The sequence below is a fragment of the Periplaneta americana genome, chromosome 14, assembly GCF_040183065.1.
Source record: "Periplaneta americana isolate PAMFEO1 chromosome 14, P.americana_PAMFEO1_priV1, whole genome shotgun sequence".
In the NCBI taxonomy this organism is placed as follows: Eukaryota; Metazoa; Arthropoda; class Insecta; order Blattodea; family Blattidae; genus Periplaneta; species Periplaneta americana.
In genome coordinates this window covers 159,748,176-159,774,694 of record NC_091130.1, presented here as the reverse complement: position 1 = coordinate 159,774,694, position 26,519 = coordinate 159,748,176, and the positions used below count along the sequence as shown (strand labels likewise).

The window sequence follows — 26,519 nt, the reverse complement described above, 5'->3', positions numbered from 1 at the left end:
AATAAAAATTGAAGTAAAAATAAAATGATGTCCCTGTATGTATGTCCATGATTCTGATCTGTATATTAGACTTGGTATTGCCATAGGTTTGTAAAGCTTTGCTGTAGAGTCTTTCCTTGCTTTGAGTTGAAGGATGGGTTGGAATGTTCCTGTTTTATTTTATTATTTATGTCAACTTTTGAAGTTCTGGCTGATATGCACATCTGTTATCAGGCAGTACATCTCACTTGACGATATGTGTCAGAGGAAGAACAATTGTTTGTATGCATCTGAAGTCTGATTAGTGTAACATGTAGCTATTCGGCGACGTATGCAATGGAAGGGGAAAAACGGGCCACCCTACCCCATTATCTCCTGGCCTAGTTGCCTTATGAGTTACGCCTTATTAGTGTTATTATGAGGTTCCAATCTCTCTTCGGGTTGCTGACTAAACACACTGGTACGGTACTGCAATTCTGTAAGATCACCCGAGGAAAACAAATCTTCACACATGACCAAATGTGACTAAAATACTGTTGTACGGTAGAAACTGAACAATTGACATGAAGATATTGTGAATGTGTTCCTTACCACATTTTAATCTTTCAGTTGTTAAACACTTTAATCTGATCTTAAAATATATCAACGCAATTTCTGACCTATTCGTTTAGACGAGCCCTTTGCAATACTTACACGTCAGCACTGTGAGTACCGGGTTGATGAAGAACAGAAACATGAGGAAGAAGAATATGTAGGCGACGTTGGTGTACACCTTGGAGGCCTCGTCCCCAGCCCTGTAGCAGAGCGCCCCGAGGACTAGCCCCACCAGCACGTGCGTCACAATCCTGATTCTGGTCGTGTACTGCGAACAGATGTTGAGTCTTGGAATCATACTGAACATGATAATGTCCCTACTAGTGGATACTGGAGATAGGTTTGGAAGTAAATCCCGAAAAGACAAAGTATATGATTATGTCTCGTGACGAGAATATTGTACGAAATGGAAATATAAAAATTGGAAATTTATCTTTTGAAGAGGCGGAGAAGTTCAAATATCTTGGAGCAAGAGTAACAAATATAAATGACACTCGGGAGGAAATTAAACGCAGAATAAATATGGGAAATGCCTGTTATTATTCGGTTGAGAAGCTTTTATCATCCAGTCTGCTGTCAAAAAATCTGAAAGTTAGAATTTATAAAACAGTTATGTTACCGGTTGTTCTGTATATGGTTGTGAAACTTGGACTCTCACTTTGAGAGAGGAACAGAGGTTAAGGGTGTTTGAGAATAAGGTGCTTAGGAAAATATTTGGGACTAAGAAGGATGAAGTTAAAGGAGAATGGAGAAAGTTACACAACACAGAACTGCACGCATTGTATTCTTCACCTGACATAATTAGGAACATTAAATCCAGACGTTTGAGATGGGCAGGGCATGTAGCACGTATGGGGGAATCCAGAAATGCATATGGAGTGTTAGTTGGGAGGCCGGAGGGAAAAAGACCTTTAGGGAGGCCGAGACGTAGTTGGGAAGATAATATTAAAATGGATTTGAGGGAGGTGGGATATGATGATAGAGACTGGATTAATCTTGCTCAGGATAGGGACCGATGGCGGGCTTATGTGAGGGCGGCAATGAACCTCCGGGTTCCTTAAAAGCCAGTAAGTAAGTATATTTATATATTTGTTCAATCTGAAAAACATTAAAATCGGAATAAATGAAATTTGTTGGGTAATAAAATGATTTCTTTAAGCAAATTTTACTTATTCTCTTTTGAAGCGATATCAGTGGAGGAGTGTGACTTTTGTTGCTGAACCCATCCTAGTATGCCGGATTAGTCAGCCTAGATAAACTAATCGCAAGATATTTGTATGGACATAAGGGCGAAGAAGAACAAACTCATAAATGCGGTCCAGCCACTTTGATTCCACAGGGATACCAACAATATGCTGAATAATAGTTGGTGTTAGTTTGCTGGTATTTGGTTTCTTTGATTGATCTTCGTTTACATTATTTTTTGCTTAGATTAGGTTTACCCTTTCTACGCTACTTTTAGTTAGTTCATATTTTGGTTTGGTTTTCTCTCACCACTTTTTGATTGTTCACGTGATTTTCTTCGATCCATCAATTTTTGCTTTACGATAGTTTTGGTTTTCTCAGTCTAAATTTAGTTTACGTGGATTTTTATTTGATTTGCTTAGTTAGTTTTGATATCACATTTGATATTTTCTTTTTCAGTTCTTCGCGGACTATGAAGTAATGCAGAACTCTTCTTGGGGAAGATTCATTCTCATCTTTTCGACTGCCTCCGAGGTTTAAGTGTTGAACTACTGTTAGGAGTATCGGCAGTGTTGCTGGTTCGAATCCTATGATCTTCAATGGTAAGTACATGTACAATTTCACAATAAGTGTGTTTGTAATGTATAATGTAACAGTTGATAGAAGAAAGGAAAGGAAGAGAGAAATCAGAAGGAAAAAACGACAACAATAGGAGAGAAGTAAAGGTGTGACGGTCAGAGTCCGTGGACTCTAGTGACGGTTGGCATACAGAGCCATCTCTTATCAGTTTTTTTTTCTCGTGAGCCTGTATGTACGCTATCGGACAACAACGGCTCAAGTCGTCAGGATTGTAGGTTTTACCAAATTAAGTTTAAAAAGAGTATGGCCACTGAGTTGCGATTATTCGCATGTTTAAAGGAGAGAAAAGACATGTTAAAAAGTATACATTCAGTACATAGGTCAATTCCTATTGTCAATAAGTTACGAAATATTTTCGAAACAATTCCCTACAAGCAGTCGTTCTTTTTTATGCCAGAAATGAATAATATAATAATAATAATAATAATAATAATAATAATAATAATAATAATAATAATAATGAACTTGGTTTCATCAAATAAATCTGGCAAGAAACTAAACTCTTCATATTTACATCGTTGTTGAATGATTTCTGAAGCTCTACCTCTGATATTCAACTTGGTTCGTATAGGCGTGTCTCCAGTGCCATAATGTTTACAATGCGTGCCTACCATGTCTCTGAGAGTGCAGAGGATCGACCTCCTCACCAGGATGTAGATCTGCAACCAGGCGGACACCTTGTACTGCGATTTACTGCGCACGCGCGAAATCATTCTGTTGCCAAGCGACGGAGCTGGAAAAACAGAAGAGAGCAGCTCAAGAGCAGCCAATAGTCGATTTGGAAATGTTCAGAACATCTTCGGATAGTCTTACCATTTTCATTACGAGAAGAGTACGTTTCGGGAGAGACAACTTCGACCCTTTTGCTGTATTTTGAGACTAAATTCGTAATCTTCTCGTCATCCTTTCTGCTTGCGATTTCCAACGCTGAAAATATATTAAAATCACAATTAACTGTACAATGAATTAAAAGGTTATGAATTAAAACAATAATAATAATAATAATGCTAATAATAATAATAATAATAATAATAATAATAATAATAATAATAATAATAATAATAATAATAATAATCTATACTAATAATAAATCTGTAGCCAAAATTTTTCTGGTAATTTTCGATTTTCCAAAAATAATTGGTGTTAACATGTATAATTAACCGCCCTGAAACCGAAAATCGCTTTTTTGAAATTTTTGTTTGTATATCTGTCTGTCTGTCTGTCTGTCTGGATGTTTGTTACCTTTTCAGGCGATATTGGCTGAACGGATTTCGATGAAAATTGGAATATAAATTAAGTTCGTTGTAAGTTATATTTTAGGCTATATGGCATTCAAAATACTTTATTTAAAAGGGGGGTTACAAGAGGGCCTGAATTAAATAAACCGAAATATCTCGCTTATTATTGATTTTTGTGAAAAATGTTACATAACAGAAGTTTCTTTAAAAATGATTTCCGATACGTTTCATTCCAAGCAAATGGAACCAAATGATGGGACCAAATTGCACCAAAAACGGATGTTCTCTGAACCAAATGATCATATTTTAATTATTTGCATGTAATAAAAATTAAGAAACATGTTAAAGGAATTATCGTTGCACTAAATGAGTGTCTCTGGAACAAAGTGATCGAATTTTAATTATTTAAATACAATTTAAATTAAATGACATATTAAACGATTTATCCTTCTATCAAAAACGAATGTTCCCTGGACCAGATGTTCTATTTTAATTATGTAATTACTTTATATTTATTTCTAACAAGTGCAGCGGAGCGCACGGGTACAGCTAGTAATAGTAATAATAATGGTGATTAACTGTCAGAATAACCTCATATTCGGGAGATTCAGGATTCGACCCTAAGAGTCGACTGTTCTGAGTTGGGTTTTTCGTGGTTTTTAAAGTTTCTCCAGCGAATGTGAAGATGTGACGTCAGAAATGCTCACGGCCCGCCCCCTTTGCAGCCTTATGACCTTCCATCATCGCATTCTGTAACCATTGCCAGAGAAATGTCGCAGCAATGTTCCCTCTGTCTTGGGACGAGGAAGGCTGTAACGTCATTGAGCTTGAACCACTCATGAAAGTGAAAATGCCTTGAAATACGAGTAATGTTATTCGGGATAGAGTTTAATGCACTAAGCAGAGTGATTTCCAAAACATAGGAAAAGCTGTAGACTGCAAAGAGCAAGCAGGGTCACAGTCAGTCATTACCGAATGGTCTTCCATCCAGGCAGTCCGTGTTCCATTCCTGGTCAGGTTGTGATGAAATTTCTGTTGGACAAAGTAGATGCTGCAGAGAGTGTTCATTTCCATCTACACTCTCCACCTTCCCTCTTTCAATTATCATCTGCAGTAGTTAAAAATAGACTGGGTGAAGTGTTGTGGGTTGCCGATGCTGACAGGCTATAGGAAGGGCGAAGACGAGATCTCTGTCAGCATAGGATTCACAAGTGCCATCCAGGTCACCTGTGGCATTTGAAACGTAGGGGCTTAAGCAAGGAATACTCGGAAGCGATTATTACGCTAGGAGGGGTCTGTACGTTAGCCTTTGACACAATAAGAAGTAGTGTTTTTAATTCATCGATGAATGCTCATGACACGAGTTATGACGTCACAGACTAGTTCTGCTTAGTTGGAAAACCTCACCGAATAAAGGAACGCCCACACTTAGGTAAGATTGTATAATGAAACATTATTATGGCTATTTAAGATTTTAAATCTGACATATAGGGAGGGTGATCGTATTCCACGTTATCGTAAGTTGTGGTCTTTCGTAAGAAGTTTCCTTATTTTAATGCATTGTCTTAGCGTTCTGAGTACCATGAACAGTCCCATCCTTTACGCACAGCTTCGGAGTCACAAAAGATGCGACTTTTTTTTTTCTTAGTCGGTTTAACTTCTCCCTTTTCCGTCTTACACGCCACTGGGGTAGAGGAGGGAGAACCACTGAACTACACACAAGTGCGGGCCTCCCTGGTTATGGGATTAGCATGGCACAAGGCCAGCGCAGAGACATCACAGGACAATCACAAGAAAACGAACAAGCACTCAGTCCCGTGGACGGAAGGTAAATTTCTTTTGTAGCTCACGCTGGGAATTGAACCTCGGACCACTTGGTCGGGAAACGCACGCGCTATCCACATAGCAGACATACGAAGGTAAAATTATTTCAGGGCCAACTAATAACATTTCAGCAACACTATTAATAGCAATATTCAGACTACGGGGCGGGCAATTGTTTGGTGGAGGCACTACGTTTGAAGGTTAGTGCTGTTTTCGTTGCGCAATCAGATGTTGCCTTCCTTCTCATCGCCGTACTGCAGTTGTTGGGCTGGTCACCTCTTTCTAGGCGTGCCCACAGTCTGTTTCAGTGTTGTAACCGTTCTGTGATTCAGATGTGCTCTGCTTTTCGGTAGTCCCTACTGATTCTGCCAGGTTACTTTCTGATGAACCCTGCGGAGGCTAAGTGGTCAGGCCTTCATGCACACGATCCGGTCCGAATTCGAGTCCCAGTCAGTCCTCGAAAAATTTTTCATTTGAAAAATCCATTACCTTGAACATGTCAGTAATGATAACAGTGCGGGCTAATTGTTCTTGGTCCCGCGCCGTGGCGTCGTGGTCTAAGGCATCCCGCCTAGGACTCGCGTTACGGAATGCGCGCTGGTTCGAGTCCTCATTGGAGAAAAAATTTTCTCATGAAATTTCGGCCAGTGTATGGGACCGGTGCCCACCCAGCATCGTGATGCTACGATAGGTAGCGAAATCCGGTTGCGAATGCCAGCTATAACGGCTGGGGGGATCATCGTGCTAACCACACGATACCTCCATTCTTGTTGGATGATCGTCCAACTCTGCTTCGACATGTGGGCGTGAGGCTAGCAGCCGGCTGGTCGGTCTAGGCCCTTCATGGGCTGTAGCGCCACGGTTTATTATTATTATTATTATTATTATTATTATTATTATTATTCTTGCTTTATTGTCATTTGATGTTCTTAAATTATTTCTACAAATATCAAGGACAGAAAAATGTTCACTCAAATGGGGAAATTTAGTTAATTTCGGAGTAAAATTCGAAGTCTGCAAACACTGCTCTGGAGCCCCACAAGTCACTGGAGTACGAATATGAGTAGTGTGAACACTCCTTTATGGGTTCAGACTTCATAGTTGGCAAGAGTCGTCTAGCACGAACAAGGTTTTTCTGTGCGCTACAAAGGACTGGCACCGCAGCCTAACCTGATCTATCGTGATTCACTGTTGGTGCCATCTGTCGATTAAAGGCTGGTTCACAATAAACCGGAAACGGGAACGACAACGAGAACGAAAACGGAAATAATGTTAAAAGAAATGTATTTATATATTTATTTTAACATTATTTCCGTTTTCGTTCTCGTTGCCATTTCCGTTTCCGGTTTATTGTGAACCAGCCTTAAGCTGCACAACACCCGGTCCGACGCAGTCCACGATGAACGCCCCTCCCTTCCCCTGAGAGTTCTGCAGCCTACTCCCATCGATGTCTCTGTATGCAAACCACGTTACTACATCCTGCTGCATCCTATATTGACCTGAAGATCGCGTTCAGAGGTCTGCATCGGACGATTTCGCTCAAGCGCCAAGTAGTTCATAGCATAATCCGATAGGTAGCGCACATGCATGATGGGTAAAATTGTCACGAGCGATAAATCCTCGAATGGTATAAGCTGAGCGTGATGAACTGTGTAGTAACATCATAGATGTTTATCATTTCAAAACTTTGCAGTGTTTAACTAACCTCTCCATAGTACAACTACCAAACTTGCTTTAAAATGTAATATAAATGTTGTAGGTAAATGTTTTTTTTTTCACACAGGAGTGATTTTGTTTTTGCCACATCTGATAGATGTTATTGGATGTAAATGTAATTATTATGAACGGAGAACACAATCACGACAACGCAAGAACTGTATCAAGTTTCCTAGTAATAATAATAGTAATAATAATAGTAATAATAATAATAATAATAATAATAATAATAATAATCATAATAATCTCTAATAATTAGTGTATCAATCTTTGCGTCTGTAACAGTCGTGCAGCATGATTATCCGTTTTATTATATTTTCTGTGACGTTATCTCTGTACTAATATTGTTATTAATCTACTGCTATATCAATAATATTTTGTAAAACGTTTCTACATTGTCGCAGTATATAGGCGGAACACCATGTATGGACCTATCATATTATATATGTGGTAAGTCAAATATTGAATAATTATTAATTAGCGATAATAACTGTATATCGAAGTTTTTCATACTATTTTATTTATAACTTCATGTTCCTGACTGTTCCATTAAACGTTTGTCATAAACGCAGAAAATAAAGCCTTATTTTTACCGTGTGAACAAAACATATGTGTATCTTATCTGTCGCCTTCCATGCAAGATAAGACATGTCGGTGAGATGACCTTGTACTGTGCTTCTATTTATTACGAGCGTATCACGATCGAGCTTATCTCACTCGAGGGTGCGACATTCGACCGAGTTCAAGCCAGCGATTTAACTCCAATGCAGCACTCTGATCGGGTTACTGCAGATATCGGCTCCTTCGCCTCCCTTGGACTTTGGTTATCACGGCACTACATCTGCTGCATTATCGGTCAGCCTGAAACTACTGAAGATGATAGATGAAGTCGAAATCAGTCCGAGGTCAACGCCGAAAGTTACCAAGTAGGCCTAGTTCTGCGCTTCAGTTTGTTCAGGGGGAAGAACCTCGGAAAAACCCAAACCAGGTAACTTGCCCCAACTAGGATTTGAACCCGGGTCAGACATGCTGCTCACCGAAGTCCGCTCGGTTGTGGTGCTCCGGGCACGGGAAGCCCGCCTCTTCGAACACGGCCGTCATCTCGCGCACCGGGCCGTTGTAGAGGCACTGCCCCTCGGCCAGGATGTAGAGGTCGTCGAACATCTCGAAGAGCCGCGAACTGGGCTGGTGGATGGTGCACACCACGGTTCTGCCGCCTTGGGCGAGAGACTTCAGGTGTGAGATCACCTGCAGCGACGACGAGCTGTCCAGACCGCTGAAACAGGAACGGACATGTTGAAAGTTCAGCTTCAGGGAGACAGCAGGCTTGCAGTTTAATAGTCTACTGTATTAGAGAAGCTTTCTGTTCTTTTCTTCCACATTTTTCATTATAATATAATATGATTTTTATATACCGTTTATAATGCAAAATACGTGCCGCACGAGATGACACGACATTTTATTTATTTTATTTATTATTTGTTTAACCTGGTAGAGATAAGGCCATCAGGCCTTCTCTTCCCCTCTACCAGAGGATTACAACTACAATATTACGAATACAATTACAATTAATATTAAATTTACAAATACAATAAAAAACAAAGTACTAAAAGATTAACTGATTAATAAAAGCTAGACAGTTTATTGTAAAAGTTAAGAAGAGAGAAGCATTTCTTTTATTGATTAAGTAAAAATTAAACCTACTCTACGCAGTAAGAAAATGCTTAATAAGTTTGCTTTTGAACGCTACTAAATTCCGACAGTCTCTGATGTCACTGGGTAGGGTATTCCACAAGCGCGAGAGCGAGATTGTGTATGATGATGAATACGATGATGTCTTATGTGTTGGTGTGGCTAGTATGCGGCTATATATTTGTGAATATATTGAATATTGCAAATAGAATTTCAAACAAACACAAACTACAATGAAAAGTGCAATATGGAAAATTGTTGTGACGCAACACATGCTCAATATGGCCACCATTTTGATTGTTAACTTGATTTAAGCGAACTGCGATGTTACCGGTAACCCTACGGCATTAGTGGATTTTGGCTGGCACAAAAACGCACATTTTGTTCGCTAATTACACCAACATCCAAATGAAAATGCCTCTAATCATAAAACCAAACGTTATTAGGAGTTCGTTGTCTAGCCTCAGCCAATGACAAAACAGTAGTATCTGTTGCTTGTGAGTCACTTTTCAGAATCCGTTGACCAGATCGTCTAGAAATTCCCAGTTGTAATGCTGTGTTTCTACTCGATTTTCCGGGGCTTCTCTGGTTCGATATTTTCCGGCAGACTTTTGTCAAGGACGCTTCGGTTGCAATATTGTTCCTTCTCTTACACATTTTTCATACAATTGATGAATAGTTTTGTTGGTAGGGGCGCATCGTGTTTGAAACTGTCGTCGAAAACGCCTCCGAATGAAAACAATAGCCTACTTTTTGTTTCATGAAAAATTAACACAACTGATGATCGCTGCTGCGTTGTAAGCCTTCCCATGGATAAATATATAATAGGATGCGAAACTGCGGTCAGCACCATCTGACAGTAGGGGGCTGAAATAAGATGATCAGCGCCCAACGTCGTAAGTGGTGAACATTAGAACTACGTGTTGGGTACATTACCCAGAGTTCTCTATCCGTTCGAGATATTGCTCGAGGACTCGACGAGGAGCCAAGATGGCAGACAAACTTGCTAATAAGTGAACATAAAGTGATATGTGTGTGTATAAGCAGTGTATGTTAAACAGTGATGTTTATGGACGTTGTAAAAATAGTGTTGTTGAATGTATTGTAAAGTAATAGTAATATAATAAATTGAACTATCTAAGTAGTTCTCGCAGACTTTTCCATTGCGCTGTACAATAAATACCCAAAGAATACAATCCCAATTATCTAACCTTTTGCTTTATTTTTTTTATCTCTGTCTGGTAGAGATGGGAAAAGTTGTTATTTTCTCGTAACAGTTCCAACTGTTCCAGTTCCATGAAAATACTAGGTTCCAAATAACAGTTCCAAAATAACAGTACCACCATATATTTTATAGCCTACGCCGATATATATATTTAATGTGGAAACTGTACCAAAATAAAACACACCAGGAATGAACGAAACTCCTCCAGAGTCAAGTCCCTAAATTCAGTTCTGTCATTTTGTGAAGCGTGTGACACAATTTATTTTTGTTAAAACCCTTTAGTCAAAGTAGTTTATGCAAACATTTGGGTAAAAAAGGCAATAGTATAAGTCGAGGGCCATGAGAAAGTCCAGAAGTCATACTGACAGTATTGACACCACGAAACCAGTTACGTTATACACGTATTAATGTAAGCCGCCAGTTCAGGATAAAAAGTTGGTATTTATTTTGTCCCTGAAAATTGTTAAAAGTAGCCAGATCTAGTGACAAAGTCGGTAAATTGATAACACTGCAGCAACGGTTGTCATAATGTAGTTCCATACACGGCCGACTTGATGCTAGCTTCGCTTCACCTTTGAAAGCGAAGGTATCATCAAGTCGGCCGTGTTCCATAACATCGAGTATATTGTAACATGTAACAGCAAGTATTTTGTATAACAGGTACAGTACTACTAGTATGCAATGTAACAGTGATAGTTTGGAACAGGCCGTTACGTTATTTTATAGTTATGACTCATAATGTAGTTCCATAACATCGAGTATTTTTTCTAACAGCAAGTTATTTTTTGTAACAGCAAGTATTTTTTGTAACAGGAGTATTTAGTGTAACACTGGAAGAGCCACGTACTACTAGTACGTAATGTAACAGTGATGGTTTGGAACAGGCCGTTACGTTATTTTATAGTTATGACTCATAATGTAGTTCCATAACATCGAGTATTTTTTCTAACAGCAAGTTATTTTTTGTAACAGCAAGTATTTTTTGTAACAGGAGTATTTAGTGTAACAGTGGAAGAGCCACGTACTACTAGTACGTAATGTAACAGTGGTATTTAAGAACATGTACGGACGCTAAATGGTCACATACTTGTGATGCAGTACGATGTCATAATGAGTCGAGATGTGAATTCCTGGAAATGAAATCTTTTCTAATGCTAAATTGAATTCATAGATCAGGTTTGTTCGAAGCAGGAAATGTAATGTAATTTTAAATTATTTGTAAATTGGTCACGAAATCGAAATGGATCCCAGTGGTAAATAAAACCTAACCTGTTCTTCCTCTTCTGCTCAGCTGAAGGTCACAGTAGTGTTCAATTTCTCCAAAAATGCGTAAATAAAAGCTATAATAATTTTGGCCGTGCTAAAATTCGTATTAATAATGTATCGTCATGAAGAATAATAATCTCATTGTAATGAAATATGAAAATTTACCGTTGTACTTTTTTTTAAACAAAAGAACTTCAATAATACAGTCATGTTTCAACAGATTTTAGTTTAATTTCAAGAATTGGCAATGAAACTAAAACTGTAAAATATTTGGAAATAAAACATAACCTATATATTTTCATCTCCCTTGATAAAATTCACAATGTAGTTCCTATAATACAGGCATTATGTTATTTGATAGAATCCTATACTTAATTAACATCAGTTCCAAGATAGTGTGTACATTTTTTAAAGGCTATCTTCGTATCTTTACTATTTATCTTTTACTTTAGTTTCCAACATTTATTTCAATACGACGAAAAGATTCCTAATTCTGCTTTCAAACAGTGGCGCCAACTTATATGAGCTCGTGGAATCCGAGCCCACCCAATAATTTATCGTGAGATTTATTTAACTTAAGGCTCGTCAAATGTTTGAGCCCACCTACTGTTTTTCAAAAGTTGGCGTCACTGCTTTCAATAGTACCAAACATGTTCCGTTCTGTGGAACAGGCGTTGTCATAATGTAGTTCCAAAGTGAAACGAGTATTTGTAACCGCAAGTATTTCGTACTAGGTCAGAGCAACACTGTTATTTTGGAACATAGTGTTCCAAGGTGCTGTTACTTTTTGGAACAGTTCCAAACAAGGAACGGTTCCAAAATAACTGTTACGTTATTTTTTCCCCACCTCTACTGTCTGGTTATATTTTAATTGGGTAGTGTAAAATAGATCGTCTCTTTTATCTTCCTGCTGGCTCCGGTAAGAATTTTCAGTAGAAGGTGATGTGAGGAATAAAAATGTAAATGTTTTATTTTAAATTGAATTTGAATATCGATGAGGGTGGGAGGGAATACTTTATGTACAGTTTAACATTTTCGTCGCCAGGTGCGCTGCTAAATGCATGGAGTAATTACTTTTTTCGCTACTTGGTGCGCTGCTAGATGTAATAACGCCCCTCCCTGTAACAGATGGCAGCAAGATCATTTTCTACAACAGCGCCTCTAGTATGTGTTACAGGAAACTCGGTAAGTTTCGCATCCTATTATATATTCATCCATGGTCTTCCTTTGTCAGCCATGTTGTAAATACAGTCTCCTAGAGACAGTTTTGAGTTTTACACTTCGTTTGTTTCTTCATTCATTTTCCCAAAGACCACTGCAACTGTTACGGGTCATTGAATTCGATGTTTCGTATCAATATTAAAATATAACAAAGACAAATGGTGGATGATCTCGTGCGCCACTCTGCTTCTCTCATACCACAGAATTATGTGCTGGAAATGTTATACATTTCACTGTCAGATACACACTGAAGGCTGACTATTTTTGCTTCAACCACTGAGAAGGTTTTATGCATTTAGTTAAAAAGTACATACGAGTCTGACCTGCATCACTGGCAGTCGCTTCCCAGACTGAATGCCTACGCGGTGTTGTAGTCGTCATACAATTAGGTGTAGAACCAAGCCGCGTCTGGCATTCAAGTGCCAGCGTTGGTCTTCCAACCAGGCGGCCCGGATTCGATTTTCGACGTGCTAATATTCGGATTTGTGGGGGGCAATTCGGACGTTCCAGAGGGCTTTTCTCGTGGTACTCCCGTTTCCCTCTACCATTTCACTATCAACCTCAGTAGTGGGGTGAATTCTTGGGGTTTCCGATGCTGATATAGGAAGGGCTTGGGGGGTCTCGGCCCTGGGACTTACCAGGTACTCGTCTCAGGGCTCTGTTAGAGCTGAGACAGGATAGTACACCTGTCAGCATCGGATTCACACACAGCTACCTGCTGGACTCTGATCATCATAGCAAATACTATCGGGCGAATGCAAGGATCCGTACTGGGTTCGGCCCTCGGAAGGCAAAGCCATGGCCTAGAACCTCGTTAAAATAACATTTCTTATTCGAGAATGATACTTGATGATGGCAAATGTTAAAATAAGAAAAAAAGTGTTTTCATGAAAACTGTATTAGACAGCAGGGAGTGCATTTTACCGCAACCGCTGGGATTACCACTTCCTTCACGGCGATATAGTCGTCTATTTTTAATTCTGTATGTGAATTTAATAATTTATTTCATAAAATATACTGTTTAGGTCTGTAGAAGCCAAATAACAAATAATAACATAATTAAGACTAATGCAGCTACCTTAAGTTGAACCTTCATCATGTGCTTTATACAAGCAATACGCCTCATTTTCAATCCCGTTTATCATTAAAGTTCAGAAGGTGAATTCTGACGAGTCCCGCGCCGTGGCGTTGCGGTCTAAGGCATCCTGCCTAGGGCTCGCGTTACGGAATGCGCGCTGGTTCGAGTCCTCATAGGGGAAGAAATTTTCTCATGAAATTTCGGCCAGTGTATGGGACCGGTGCCCACCCAGCATCGTGATACACTTGGGGAGCTACGATAGGTAGCGAAATCCGGTTGCGAATGCCAGCTATAACGGCTGGGGGGATCATCGTGCTAACCACACGATACCTCCATTCTGGTTGGATGATCGTCCACCTCTGTTTCGACATGTGGGCGTGAGGCCAGCAGCCGGCTGGTCGGTCTAGGCCCTTCACAGGCTGTAGCGCCAGGATTATTATTATTATTATTATTATTATTATTATTATTATTATTATTATTATTATTATTATTATTATTATTATTATTAGGTGAATTCTAACACTTCGGACCTCCGTCAATGTAGCCTATAGCTTACAAATCCTGAATGAATTTTCTTACTTTCGAAGTTGAATATTTTGAAGAATAATTCAACGTGAGTAATAATAGCACAACACAAAAACTGTGAGTGACGTCCAAGATGGACACTTCATCGTGTTCAAAACGTCGCAAGGGCGTTATTTCGTTTTGAATTTAGAATGATTCAGATATTCGTGTTGTGTTGCAGTTGATTGCATTAAATAAGAAATCGATCTGGTTGGCGAGTTGGTATAGCGCTGGTCTTCTATGCCCAAGGTTGCGGGTTTGATCCCGGACCAGATCGATGGCATTTAAGTGTGCTTAAATGCGACAGGCTCATGTCAGTAGATTTACTGGCGGGACAAAATTCCGGCACATCCGGCGACGCTGATATAACCCCGGCAGTTGCGAGAGTCGTTAAATAAAACATAACGTTTCAATAAGACTGCACACTGTAACACCACCACTCTGCGCCCCGGGCAGCATGTGCGCCTGTACATTGTATCTCTTGTTTAAGGGAAGGCATGGGTGAAATTACTAAATCTTACAGTTTTCAATCTATTGAGCTGACAGAAATTTTTGTCACATGCTACTTTTATATGTCAGTTACATTGTGCAAAATGTCTTGTATCTAGCTTTGATGGTTTTGGAGATATTGTAATTTTAATCAATTTAATTAATTAATATATAAGTAGTTCCACACGTCGAAAATTAAAGAAAATCACGTTGAAAAAAATTCCTGCCATATATTTCATCTTAATAAGGAAACGTGTCACATAATTTTATTCTGGTGTCACATAATTTTATTCTGGAGAATCGCATTTTTGTCACATTTTTGCCAAAATTTCACCTCTGTCTCCCTTTAATCGACGTAACTGTTGAGTTGTGGGTCTCTTGATTGAGGTGTACGACAGCTTCCCTGCTAGCCCGAAGGTCGCGGGTTCGATTCACGATAAAATCATTATGGAATTGTATGTGGTTTTGTTCACTATTTTCCTGAAAATTGTCACAACCTTTTAAATGTGCCTGATAATTTTGTATTTTATAATTGAAACTAGTTCGGAATATTGACAGTAGTTGGTAAATTAGGATAGCATTTATTTTTGAATCGCTATGGTGTTACCTGGTCGGTTCGTCGAAGAACATGACGGGCGGGTTCGTTATCAGCTCAACTCCAATGGAAAGACGCTTCTTCTCCCCGCCGGACAGCTTTCCAACAGATGTGTCCTCGGCTTTCCTGAGCCCCAGCAGATCCAGGATCTTGTTGATCTGTTGAAATCCACAACATACAGCAGTTTAAGAGGAGGAATATAGTCCAAACAAGTAAAAGCACTTCCTATGCTTCTGAATATTTTTAATAATAATCTATTCTGTTCACGAAGAATGCACCCGGCAGTCAGTCATTTTTAAAATAATAAATCGATAAAGAAAAATTGTAAATACCGACATTAAGTCAATTGTTTCGTGAGATCTCATTAATAATACCGGATGATAAAGATTTGTGCGTTTGAAATGTAACTTCAAACCAGAGTCTGTCTTATGAATAGACCTATTTTGATCACCGGCAATACTTCGTACTCCTAATACAATAATTAAATTATGTATTAAACTGTGTACAATTGAGGACCGTTTTTGCAAAACTTGCTAATTGCAAAATTTGCAAAATTGAGGTTTTGGCGGATTCATTAACATAAGACAGACCTCTACATGATGTTCAAAGTGTCTTAGTAAAATTGGATTATTTCTCTTCATTGTAGTGTGTCAAAGTGTGATCGTTTTTTCAAAACTTGCTTTCTGCTATAAGTGAGAGATACAGCAAAACTTGCTTACTATAGTATTTTGTCTCTCCTGTAAAATTTAGTTTTTTCAGTTAGCAAGTTTTGCAAAAACAGTCCTCAATTTATCATTATTATTATCATCACAATCATCATACAGCGTTCAACGATAGGGTTATAGGCCAATGTTGACCTGTTCGGCCTCAGAATTCAACCGTCAGATCAGAATATGTTTGGCCTCCACGCTCCCCAGATTTCAATTCATTGCACTTCTTTCTGTGGGACACTTAAAGTCGTCGGTGTATTCGACTTCTGTGGATAATGAAGAAATTCTTCGTCAGAGGATTCTGCAAGGCGCCAGACAATAACAACTGTGCCAGGGATTTGGAAGCATGTTCGGATCTTAACGAACTACGACCTGTATCAAGCAGGAGGTGGACAATTCATCTAAGGAAATGTGAACTGAATGCATCAAAATAATTGCAGCAAACAAACGTTCTGAAGTACACTATGGTCATACATGTAAGCTTTAGTCAAAAACCAAGCATTTCCGGACCCATGTTGGTATAGCTATACATACGAGGAATCCATACCTGAATATGCCCCAGTTTTTCGTAACACCCTGTAAAGACTGATGGGCGACATAGCCAAAATCACTTTTCGGTAGCACCGCCCGCGCCGTGCTCACTTCTTAAAAGAGGGAGTCAAGAAACAGCAATGCTGTACGGCAGCCGTGGCGAAAATGTCTTCGTGCGCCGAGTCACTGTGTAACCTGCAACGTGCATAGCACCTATGGAGGGAGGCGGACACCCGAAGGGGAAGTGAAGCAACTGTCTGACTTACTAAGGGATTTTCATTTTCCTTACGTCAAGCACTTAAATAAAATTATATACAGTACAAGGCTACAAACTAATGTTTAGTACGTGTAACGAAGAAAGAAATGAAGAAGAAAACATAGAACACATTATCACAACCTAAAATTAATTGTCTTCAGAATGTCTCTGCGACAGAGTTTCAAAATCAGGAATTATGTCACTTACTGCCAGTCGTAGTTGATCACGAAGGTATTTGTCTGTCAGTCGTGATCTAAATTTGGTTTTTACTATTTTCATTCTTGAAAATAATTTTTTACAAACGTAAGTTACAGCGAACATGGCTTCAACGGAGCAAGCGAAAGAACGAAGCTTCGGATATTTATTTTTTGGCAAAGATTTGAAAAGTTCAGCATTTGTCAAGTCCTTACATATAGCTTTCATTTAACATCACATAGTAAATCTGAGAGTTTAAATTGAAGATCTAACCGCATTATTCGTACATCTGCTGAAAAAGGATCGACGTACAGAGATAATAATAATAATAATAATAATAATAATAATAATAATAATAATAATAATACTTAACCTTTTAATCTTTCATGAGTGACATCTACAGTAGTATAATGCCGTGAACGAATCATACATTTAATATTCTCATCATATTGGCAGCAAAAAATGCGTCCTCCCATCCTACTTGAAACTTTAGTTTTTGTAGAGGTACATGGTTTCGAGAGAGACATTGCGACGATACGTCACTCGCAGGTCAGAGACAAATACAAGTGGAATGGAGTTTGACTCCAGTGAGTGAGAGGGTGGGGGTTGTAGGTAGGAAGCAAGGGAAATGCACAGCTATCATTGCGAGCCACAATGTGCTCCCGAGTCGCATTTTCGCTACGGCTGCTGTACGGCATACCGCATAAAATAAACGGCTGTCTTCGTGGGGAATCATCTATGACAGAAAAGTATTCGATGGCTAAGAAGTGATATCTTGTGTCTACAAAAATGGTCATTAGATCGACCACATTATTACGATATTCACAACATTGGACAGATGACTGATAGTTTGTCCTCCAGTAGAAGATATTTGAAAACAAGAAACATATATAAATAAAAAGTTTGCCCATTTTGAGGAGAAATGATGTTGAAACATGTTTTATTCACCTGCAAAATTACAGATACGAGGTTTCACTTAGCCATCGTATGCTCATTGTGGCTCCCATGTTGCGCCCACGCCCTTCAGTGAGTCGGACAGACTGGACAGTCTGGAGTGGAGGAACCTGGACGCCACACGCTCAGCGAGTAGCAAATTATTAATGACGTATTTCGTGCACCTGTGGACAGGGTCGTGTTTTATACCAGACTCGTCTAACTTTCGTGTCCCCCCCCCCCCCATGAGTGACAGTAAACACAGCCGCTGGTAAGGATCTGTGGCACAGTCATGCAATCCGGCTGTGTGTCCGTCTATAATTACAAAGTCATCAGATCGAAACCCTCTTAAAATTCTTATTTATCTTAAGTCACGAAAAGTAGCTGCCAATTATACGAGCCGCGATGCCTCATAAGTGTTAAATTATGAATATAAACGTTGCTATAAAATAAAAAAGAAGAAATCACGATTCACGATGGCAGCATGAACACAACCCCTTGATATAGGCTACTTCGTGGCCTTGGAAACGTAACAACGACGCCATTTCATCATAATATTCTGTTCTGTTGTTATAAAGCATGAACATGAATGCTTCGAATTTTCAAACTCTAGTGTTGTCTTTTTTTTTTAAGTTTTATGCTTACGTTATGTTTATGATTAATTTTCATTGTAAAGGCTCATTCACAATGAAAATTAAACATAACGTAAGCGTTAACTTAACGTTACAGTAAAATCAAGAAGTCATACCATCATTCACGATGGGAACATAAACATAACAGCAAACATACTTGGTAACCATGGAAACATAACAACGACGCCATTTCCTCATATTCTGTCGTATACTTCAGCGCTCCACGATTGTGTTCTGTTTGCAAATCACGTAAGCATAAGCATGAAAGTTTGGAGTTTGCAAACTTTCATGTTAACGTCTTACGGTAATGTTTATGTCAATGCTTATGTGAATCATTGTGAATGATCCCATTTGGTAGCCTGGGCGCAAACTTCTGTGTTTATGTTACGGTTATGTTTAATTTTCATTGTGAATGGGCCTTAAGTGAGGTATAATGCATAATAAAACAGCTTCCAGAAAAGACCGGCTTTGATAAGCCTTTTGCAGATGCTTCTTTACAGAAAATCAAGAAAAAGTGGAATGGTTTTCCAGTAAGCCTATTTTGCAATAATTTTGCTATTTTAAAAGTAAATTGCTGATATTTTCCAGTAAGAGCTATTAGGCCTATGCACTACATACTTTTGAATAATTGTATTTATTTATTTATTTATTTACTCACTCACTCACTCACTCACTCACTCACTCACTCACTCACTCACTCACTCACTCACTCACTCACTCACCCACCCACCCACCCACCCCCATCCCCACCATACCAATCGGACCCTTCCAACCCCTAAATAACGTCTTGCAGATACAGATTCACGTAATGAGGCAAAGTTCTTTATTTCGAACTTTTAAAATGAAGTCAAATGCTATATATACTGCTACATAATTCCTGAATTATAATAGTCTATGTATACATTATAGCAACTACAACATTGAACTTTACTGTTCATTCAACTTTCAGTCACTCATGTTCCACTAGGGGGTAACTACATTTAACCACCAATCAGTATTTCTCTGTTGATCTGGTTTTCTTTAAGGAATTTTTAGCAAATACGAATGAAATGCTACGCAACTGAAATTACAAACGTTGTACTTCACCATAGCCAGTCCTTCAGCTGACTCCACAAGAAGAAGATTCGACCTCTTTGAGCACCACATTTGAATTAAAATAATGACCAAATGCTCGGCGAGCATGGCGAAGAATCGCGATCCTGTCTGGAAGTTCGTGTGAACCAATTACGTAGCCATTAAGGTAACAGAACCTCGTGGGAGTCGTGTGTAGGAAACGGAAGTGAAATGAGCTCTGTAATCTTCAAAAAGTGTCGAGTGTCATTTTGAGCTGCTGACTCGTGAGTAGAAGAAAGAGAATCTTGGCTCCCGTTGTTTAAAAGCCATGTAAGTATTTCTTAAAATTAAATCCACAGGTCCATTCGCGTTGAGTTTGAAAATTCCTTCTGAACGGTAATTCAACCTTTGAAAATGAGGATTTGTGGTAACTCTACGTACTCTGACGCTCCTCGAGGCACCAGATGATTGCTAGCGTGGAGACCTTGTACTGTGCTGTTACGTAAGCCTTATAGAGCCATCACGCAATACACGGCATGCGAAATGTGATTCAGAGAATAGCAATCACCGTGCGGAAGATTACTGTTCTCAAGCAGGACTGTTCTGTCTTCATTACAAATCCTCGCCGCCAACAGTTTTCCTCTTAAAACATAGTTCCTGATTCGAGGCCATGCTCCTGTGCGAGTTCGAACCCCGCTTGGGTCAATTATCTGGTTGAGTGTTCTTGCCAACTGTAAGACGAATGTAAGGTAATTCTTTGGACTAATCTCAGCACACTGTTGAAAAAACAAAAAAGTGTCCTGAATATTTCTGTAGCTTTACAAGCTGTGAAGACTTGCGCCATGTGCCTTTAAATATGTTATTGAACGACACTGTATCAACTGGCAGGTCAGTGGAGTTAATAATGATGAGATGACACCGGACTATATCCACTAACATTCTGATGGGGCAGATAAAAAAGTTAAAATTTTCCTTCAACCATGTTAATAATGTCAAAAGAAGTGCTTATACAAATTTTGGCCACTCGACCGCAATTACAAGACCGTTCAGAAAGTGATTTTCCCGGGGGCCGTTTACAAAAAGAAAGCATAATTGCATGGAAAGATTTATTGAAACAGATACAGCAATTATTGCGCTATTTTTCGACATATCCCCCACTGGAATTGAGACATTTGTCACACCGTGGGATCAATTTTTGTATTCTTGTGTCGCAGAAGTCAGCCGCCTCAGATCGAACCAGCGTTTGACAGCCGTCTGCACTTCTCTGTCGATCCCACGGTATGACAAATGTCTCAATGCCGGTGGGGAATATGTTGAAAAATAGATCAACAATTGCTGTGTATGTTCCAATAATTTTTTCTAATGAAACTGAAGATATTATTACAAAAACAACCCTTGTCAAAATTGCTATTTTTCAGGAGAACAATAAAAATAAATAGAACACATATGTCAGCTGTTTCCGTACAACTGGTGTTTATTCTTGTGGCTATTGCACCTGACATGAGTCTTTTTGGAGTCTATAAACATTTGAAGTAGTAGCAAATGTACTGGACGAAATAGTGGAAGACCTTTGTTGCATGTAATAGTGTCGGACGAAAAAATGTGGACAAAATGTCCGTGGACATAACTTTTTTGGTCCTAATTTGAAGCGGAGTTTGTGTCTGTGGACCAAAAATTGTGTACGAAATGTCTCTGAATGAAAAGAAGTAGACGAAAGCACTGGAAATATTACTTCATATTTTTTCCAAGGTGCGAAATAAATTATGCTTACTTATGTTCACATTGGGCACTATATTCATTCAACATTTTGTGAGTTAATAATTATAGTTTCATATTTACCAATCAGAGCGACACAAACAAGAGTAGACATCAACCATTCGTGGGAAGAAACTTATTTAGTTACTGAATATAATAATGCGGCAAAATATTGAATCTTATGAAAAAAAGAAACCTGAAGCGACATTAATCGACATTTAATGCTAATTAGTACGAAAAATATTTAGTAAGGAAAGGATAGCGATACTGGAATAGCTAAAAAATAACTTGTTTGTGGACGTAAGTACAGATTGTGTTATTAAATCACGATAAATCCTAATTACTCTGGTTATTATTGATTGCAAAGTACTTTAGACTCTATCGTAACGGATATTTTATTTCTTGACGTGTGAATGAATCCGTTGTTCAAGCCACAACGCCTTGTGGCTCTGAAGGAGAATTTGTGAAGGAATGTGACAATACTTTACCCAGATAAGACTGACGTCCTATATATAGGAACCGGACGTTTTATTTTTTTAACATTGCTGTGTAAGATTTTCATAGTCGGCAACCATGATACCATAATCCTTATGTGTTATAAATTGCCTCCAATTTTTTTTCTTATATTTAGTCTGTCATAGTCATTGTTATTAACATATTTGTGTGAAACGTCCGGTGTCCTATATGTAGGACATCAGTCTTATCTGGGTTAAATTAATGCTATTTTAGACAAGGAAATAAGAACCGTCATGCGTACCACAGCATTTGATTTGTATTGATAATAATAATAATAATAGGACCTAATAATAATAATAATAATAATAATAATAATAATAATAATACTTACTTACTGGCTTTTAAGGAACCCGGAGGTTCATTGCCGCCCTCACATAAGCCCGCCATTGGTCCCTATCCTGAGGAAGATTAATCCATTCTCTATCATCATATCCCACCTCCCTCAAATCCATTTTAATATTATCCTCCCATCTACGTCACGGCCTCCCTAAAGGTCTTTTTCCCTCCGGTCTCCCAACTAACACTCTATATGCATTTTTGGATTCGCCCATACGTGCTACATGCCCTGCCCATCTCAAACGTCTGGATTTAATGTTCCTAATTATGTCAGGTGAAGAATACAATGCGTGCAGTTCTGTGTTGTGTAACTTTCTCCATTCTCCTGTAACTTCATCCCTCTTAGCCCCAAATATGTTCCTAAGCACCTTATTCTCAAACACCCTTAACCTATGTTCCTCCCTCAAAGTGATAGTCCAAGTTTCACAACCATAAAGAACAACCGGTAATATAACTGTTTTATAAATTCTAACTTTTAGATCTTTTGACAGCAGACTGGATGATAAAAGTTTCTCAACCGAATAATAACAGGCATTTCCCATATTTATTCTGTGTTTAATTTCCTCCCGAGTATCATTTATATTTGTTACTGTTGCTCCCAGATATTTGAACGTCTCCGCCTCTTCAAAGGATAAATTTCCAATTTTTATATTTCCATTTCGTACAATATTCTCGTCACGATGCATAATCATATACTTTGTCTTTTCGGGATTTACTTCCAAACCTATCTGTTTACTTGCTTCCAGTAAAATTCCCGTGTTTTCCCTAATCGTTTGTGGATTTTCTCCTAACATATTCAAGTCATCCGCATAGACAATAATAATAATAATAATAATAATAATAATAATAATAATAATAATAATAATAATAATAATAATAATAATAATATGCAAAAATCAGTTTGTACTGCCAGCGTCATTTTTGTAAACGTGTCAAATTACGATACGACACTGCTGAAACCACTTCTGTGTCTGAACCACACTGCTTCGGAGCACAGAGGAGCAGGTAGTCCGCGCTCCATAGTGCTTCGAGCTGATGACGTGTCAGATCTGGCCTCTGCCACCCTCTCATCCCAACCCCCGTCCATAGCATCCACAAGTCTAATCGTGCAACCCTAAGGCTTGACGCATATGAGGTGCGACCCTAACTCACCAACTCCGCCTTGTGGTGCTCCGTGACCCCTCGCCCCAGCTTGAAGTCCGCGGCGTACAGCAGGGTCTCCCTGGTGGACAGCTGGGGGAACATGTCGAACTCCTGCGTGATGTAGCTGGACTGGTTCCTGAATTCGTCCACAACCCGATCTTTGCCGTTCACCAGTATGGATCCAGCCACGCCTTTGTTTCTACGACACAGAAATGTGACCGTGGCAGTCACCTCTTGTTCTTCCTCCTTTATAATTTGGCCCATAACTTTAAGAAATCCAGTACGTTATCCAAGATGTGCTATAAGCAAAATACTTGAAGAATTTTTATCAGAAAATCTTTTAAATAATTTTCCAAGAGTCACCAAGCTTTCTTCAACATAAAAATTGAATAGTAAAGAGACAAACACAACATTCTGCGCTACCACAGCTTTCCATTTGAATGCCGATAAGTACAAATTGTTCATTATATCTGAACACATGACAAAAAATCTGAAAGTTAGAATCTATAAAACAGTTATATTTTCGGTTGTTCTGTATCGTTGTGAAACTTGGACCCTCACTTTGAGAGAGAAACAGAAGTTAAGAGTGTTCGAGAATTAGGTGCTTAGGAAAATATTTGGAGCTAAGAGGGATGAAGTTACAGGAGAATGGAGAAAGTTACACAACGTAGAACTTCACGCATTATATTCTTCACCTGATATAAATTAGGAACATTAAATCCAGACGTTTGAGATGGGTAGAGTGTGTAGCATATATAGGCGAATCCAGAAATGTATAACTTATAGTTGGCTGTAAGACCGGAGGGAAAAGACCTTTAAGGTGTCCGAGACGTAGATGGGAGGATAATATTAAATGGATTTGAGGGAGGTGGGATATTGGTTTTTTCCGAGGCTTTCCACAGCCTTGGGACTGAAGCCAGGTGGTTTATGGCGAGTCCTTGGCATCAACCCCCTTTGATTAGATTACCCCCCTTTGATTTGTTTACATGGTTGGGTTTTTCCGAGGTCTTCCCCAACCAAAAGGCAAATGCCGGGTAATATTTTGGCGAATCCTCGGATCTCACCTCATCTCACTACATCTCGCCAAATTATTGTAAAAAATTGCACAAAATTGTAAAAATTGTAGAAAATTACTAAACTGTAAAAATATAAAAATTTGTAAAAATTGTAATTGTAATATTGTAAAATTTTGACTTGTTCCACATCTTAAAGCTTCATTGCTCTTGTAAGATCTATGGAATAAAATGAATGAATGAATGAATGAATGAATGAATGAATGAATGAATGAATGAATAGTAGGGACTGGATTAATTTTGCTCAGGATAGGGATCGATGGCTGGCTTATGTGAGAGCGGCACTGAACCTCTGGATTCTTTAAAAGCCGTTTGTAAGTAAGACCATGTTGATCAGCGAAGGTTAAGGCATACAAGATATAGTACATGCAATTACTATGGAAGCAAGAAAAACCTAAACTTTCTTGATGGGAATCGAACAGAGTCCGCTACTATTTGCTATTACCGGGATGTAAGCGAACTGCACTGTAGGCTATCTCACTTTCAATGACATCACATGCGACAATCCTCACTCAGAACGGTCCACTTACCTGAATCCTGACAAAATATTCAGCAGGGACGTTTTGCCGGCGCCCGAGGGCCCGAGTATGGCGGTCAGGTAGCCACTGCGGAACTGGCCGCTGATCCCTCGCAAGATCGGCTTCTTCTCCTTAGCTGGAACAGACATTGAGTTACTGACATGTCAAATTATTGAAGAAGTTTCACACACGCCCTTTCGTCAGTGGCTGATTGTAAGTCTAGAGCTGTTTTAACATGTCTTACAGAAAACATATTAAGACACTGGAAAAGATTCAAAAACGGGCTCTCAAGTGTTGTCGGAAAAATTCACCATTAAAATGGGACACACTCACGGACAGGAGAACGCGAATTCGATTATGCGCACTGTTCAAAACATACAGAGGTGAGCCTGCCTGGAGAGAAATAAAAAATAGGTTGCAGCCGCCAAATTACTCTTCAAGGAACGACCACTCATATAAATTGAGGGAAAGAAGACAGAGGACGGACATTGGAAAGTTTTCTTTTCTCAATCGTACTATCTGGGACTGGAATACTTTACCTGCAGACTTACTAAAGGCTTTACCAACAACCAAAAATGTATTTAAAAATAGGCTTAAGGACTTTACTAATAGAAGGTAATTATACACAGTATTTAAAGGGTGTAATTGATATTTTGTTATTGAAGTGTTGTGCCAGTGAAGAATTATGTTGTGTCAGTGAAACGTGTTCCTGTCAGTGAAGCTTTATAGTTTATAGTGGCAGTGCAAAGTATTTGAACAGTGAAATGTTTTTGAAGTGTTAGTGAAATCAGGATAGAATCAGTGAAATGTGTCGTAGTTCCAGTGCAGTGAGTGAGTTGACAGCGAAATGAGTGTAGTGTTGAAAGGTACTTGTGCAGATATGAACATATCATACTCGTGGGTTTTAGTTCGCACTTAGGTTTAAGATACAAATTAGATTTACTTTAAATGTTATTTTAAGTGAACGTGCTTCATTTAATTTAGGAGATGTTCCTTGTTGTTGTTATTATTATTATTATTATTAATTATTGTTAGTATTAATTATTAGTGTTATTATTAATTGTATTTTTTGTTAATTGTGTTTATTATTGTCATTATTGAGTGTAATTAGTTACCACTGCCACCGGGTATATACCCATTGCAGTGTGAATAAATATATACATACAATACATACAAAAGGCCCATATCTTCAAGTTCTTGTAGGCCCTAACAAATGTCCACCAGAAAGTTATACGTCTGACAATAGATTTAACTTAAACCTAATGCAAATACAGTCACATCTCCTAACATACGCTCTTTATCTGACACCGCCTGTACTAGTAATTTTTTTTTTTCGTTAATATACAATACAATGTAATTCGTTTCATCTCTTGCGTTCAAATGCTAATTTGTTTACTACCCTTGAAATAAAAGAACCCGAGCTTTACTTCCCTTACCTTCGGAGGTCGGTGGCCCATTTGCAGTTTACAAACATAGCGTCAACTTTTGAAGTGAGCGAAATTACAGCGGCAAGTTAGAAGACACTTTAACGGAGCAGTAACGTTAACGGACCGTTAAGGGTTA

General features: G+C 38.7%; 1 protein-coding gene across 3 annotated transcripts in view; it reads right to left on the bottom strand.

The window, feature by feature from the left end:
* LOC138713943 (ATP-binding cassette subfamily G member 4-like) overlaps window positions 1-26,519 on the bottom strand; it is a 64,300-nt gene that overhangs the window by 9,079 nt on the left and 28,702 nt on the right. For all 3 annotated transcript variants that reach the window (XM_069846497.1, XM_069846498.1, XM_069846496.1), the window contains exons 3-9: window positions 24,969-25,092; window positions 23,375-23,564; window positions 15,318-15,463; window positions 8,213-8,451; window positions 3,211-3,324; window positions 3,009-3,130; window positions 673-841 (exon numbers count right to left, since the gene is read on the bottom strand). In XM_069846497.1, the coding sequence (XP_069702598.1) occupies window positions 673-841; window positions 3,009-3,130; window positions 3,211-3,324; window positions 8,213-8,451; window positions 15,318-15,463; window positions 23,375-23,564; window positions 24,969-25,092 (1,104 nt within the window). The remainder of the gene's footprint in view (window positions 1-672; window positions 842-3,008; window positions 3,131-3,210; window positions 3,325-8,212; window positions 8,452-15,317; window positions 15,464-23,374; window positions 23,565-24,968; window positions 25,093-26,519) is intronic.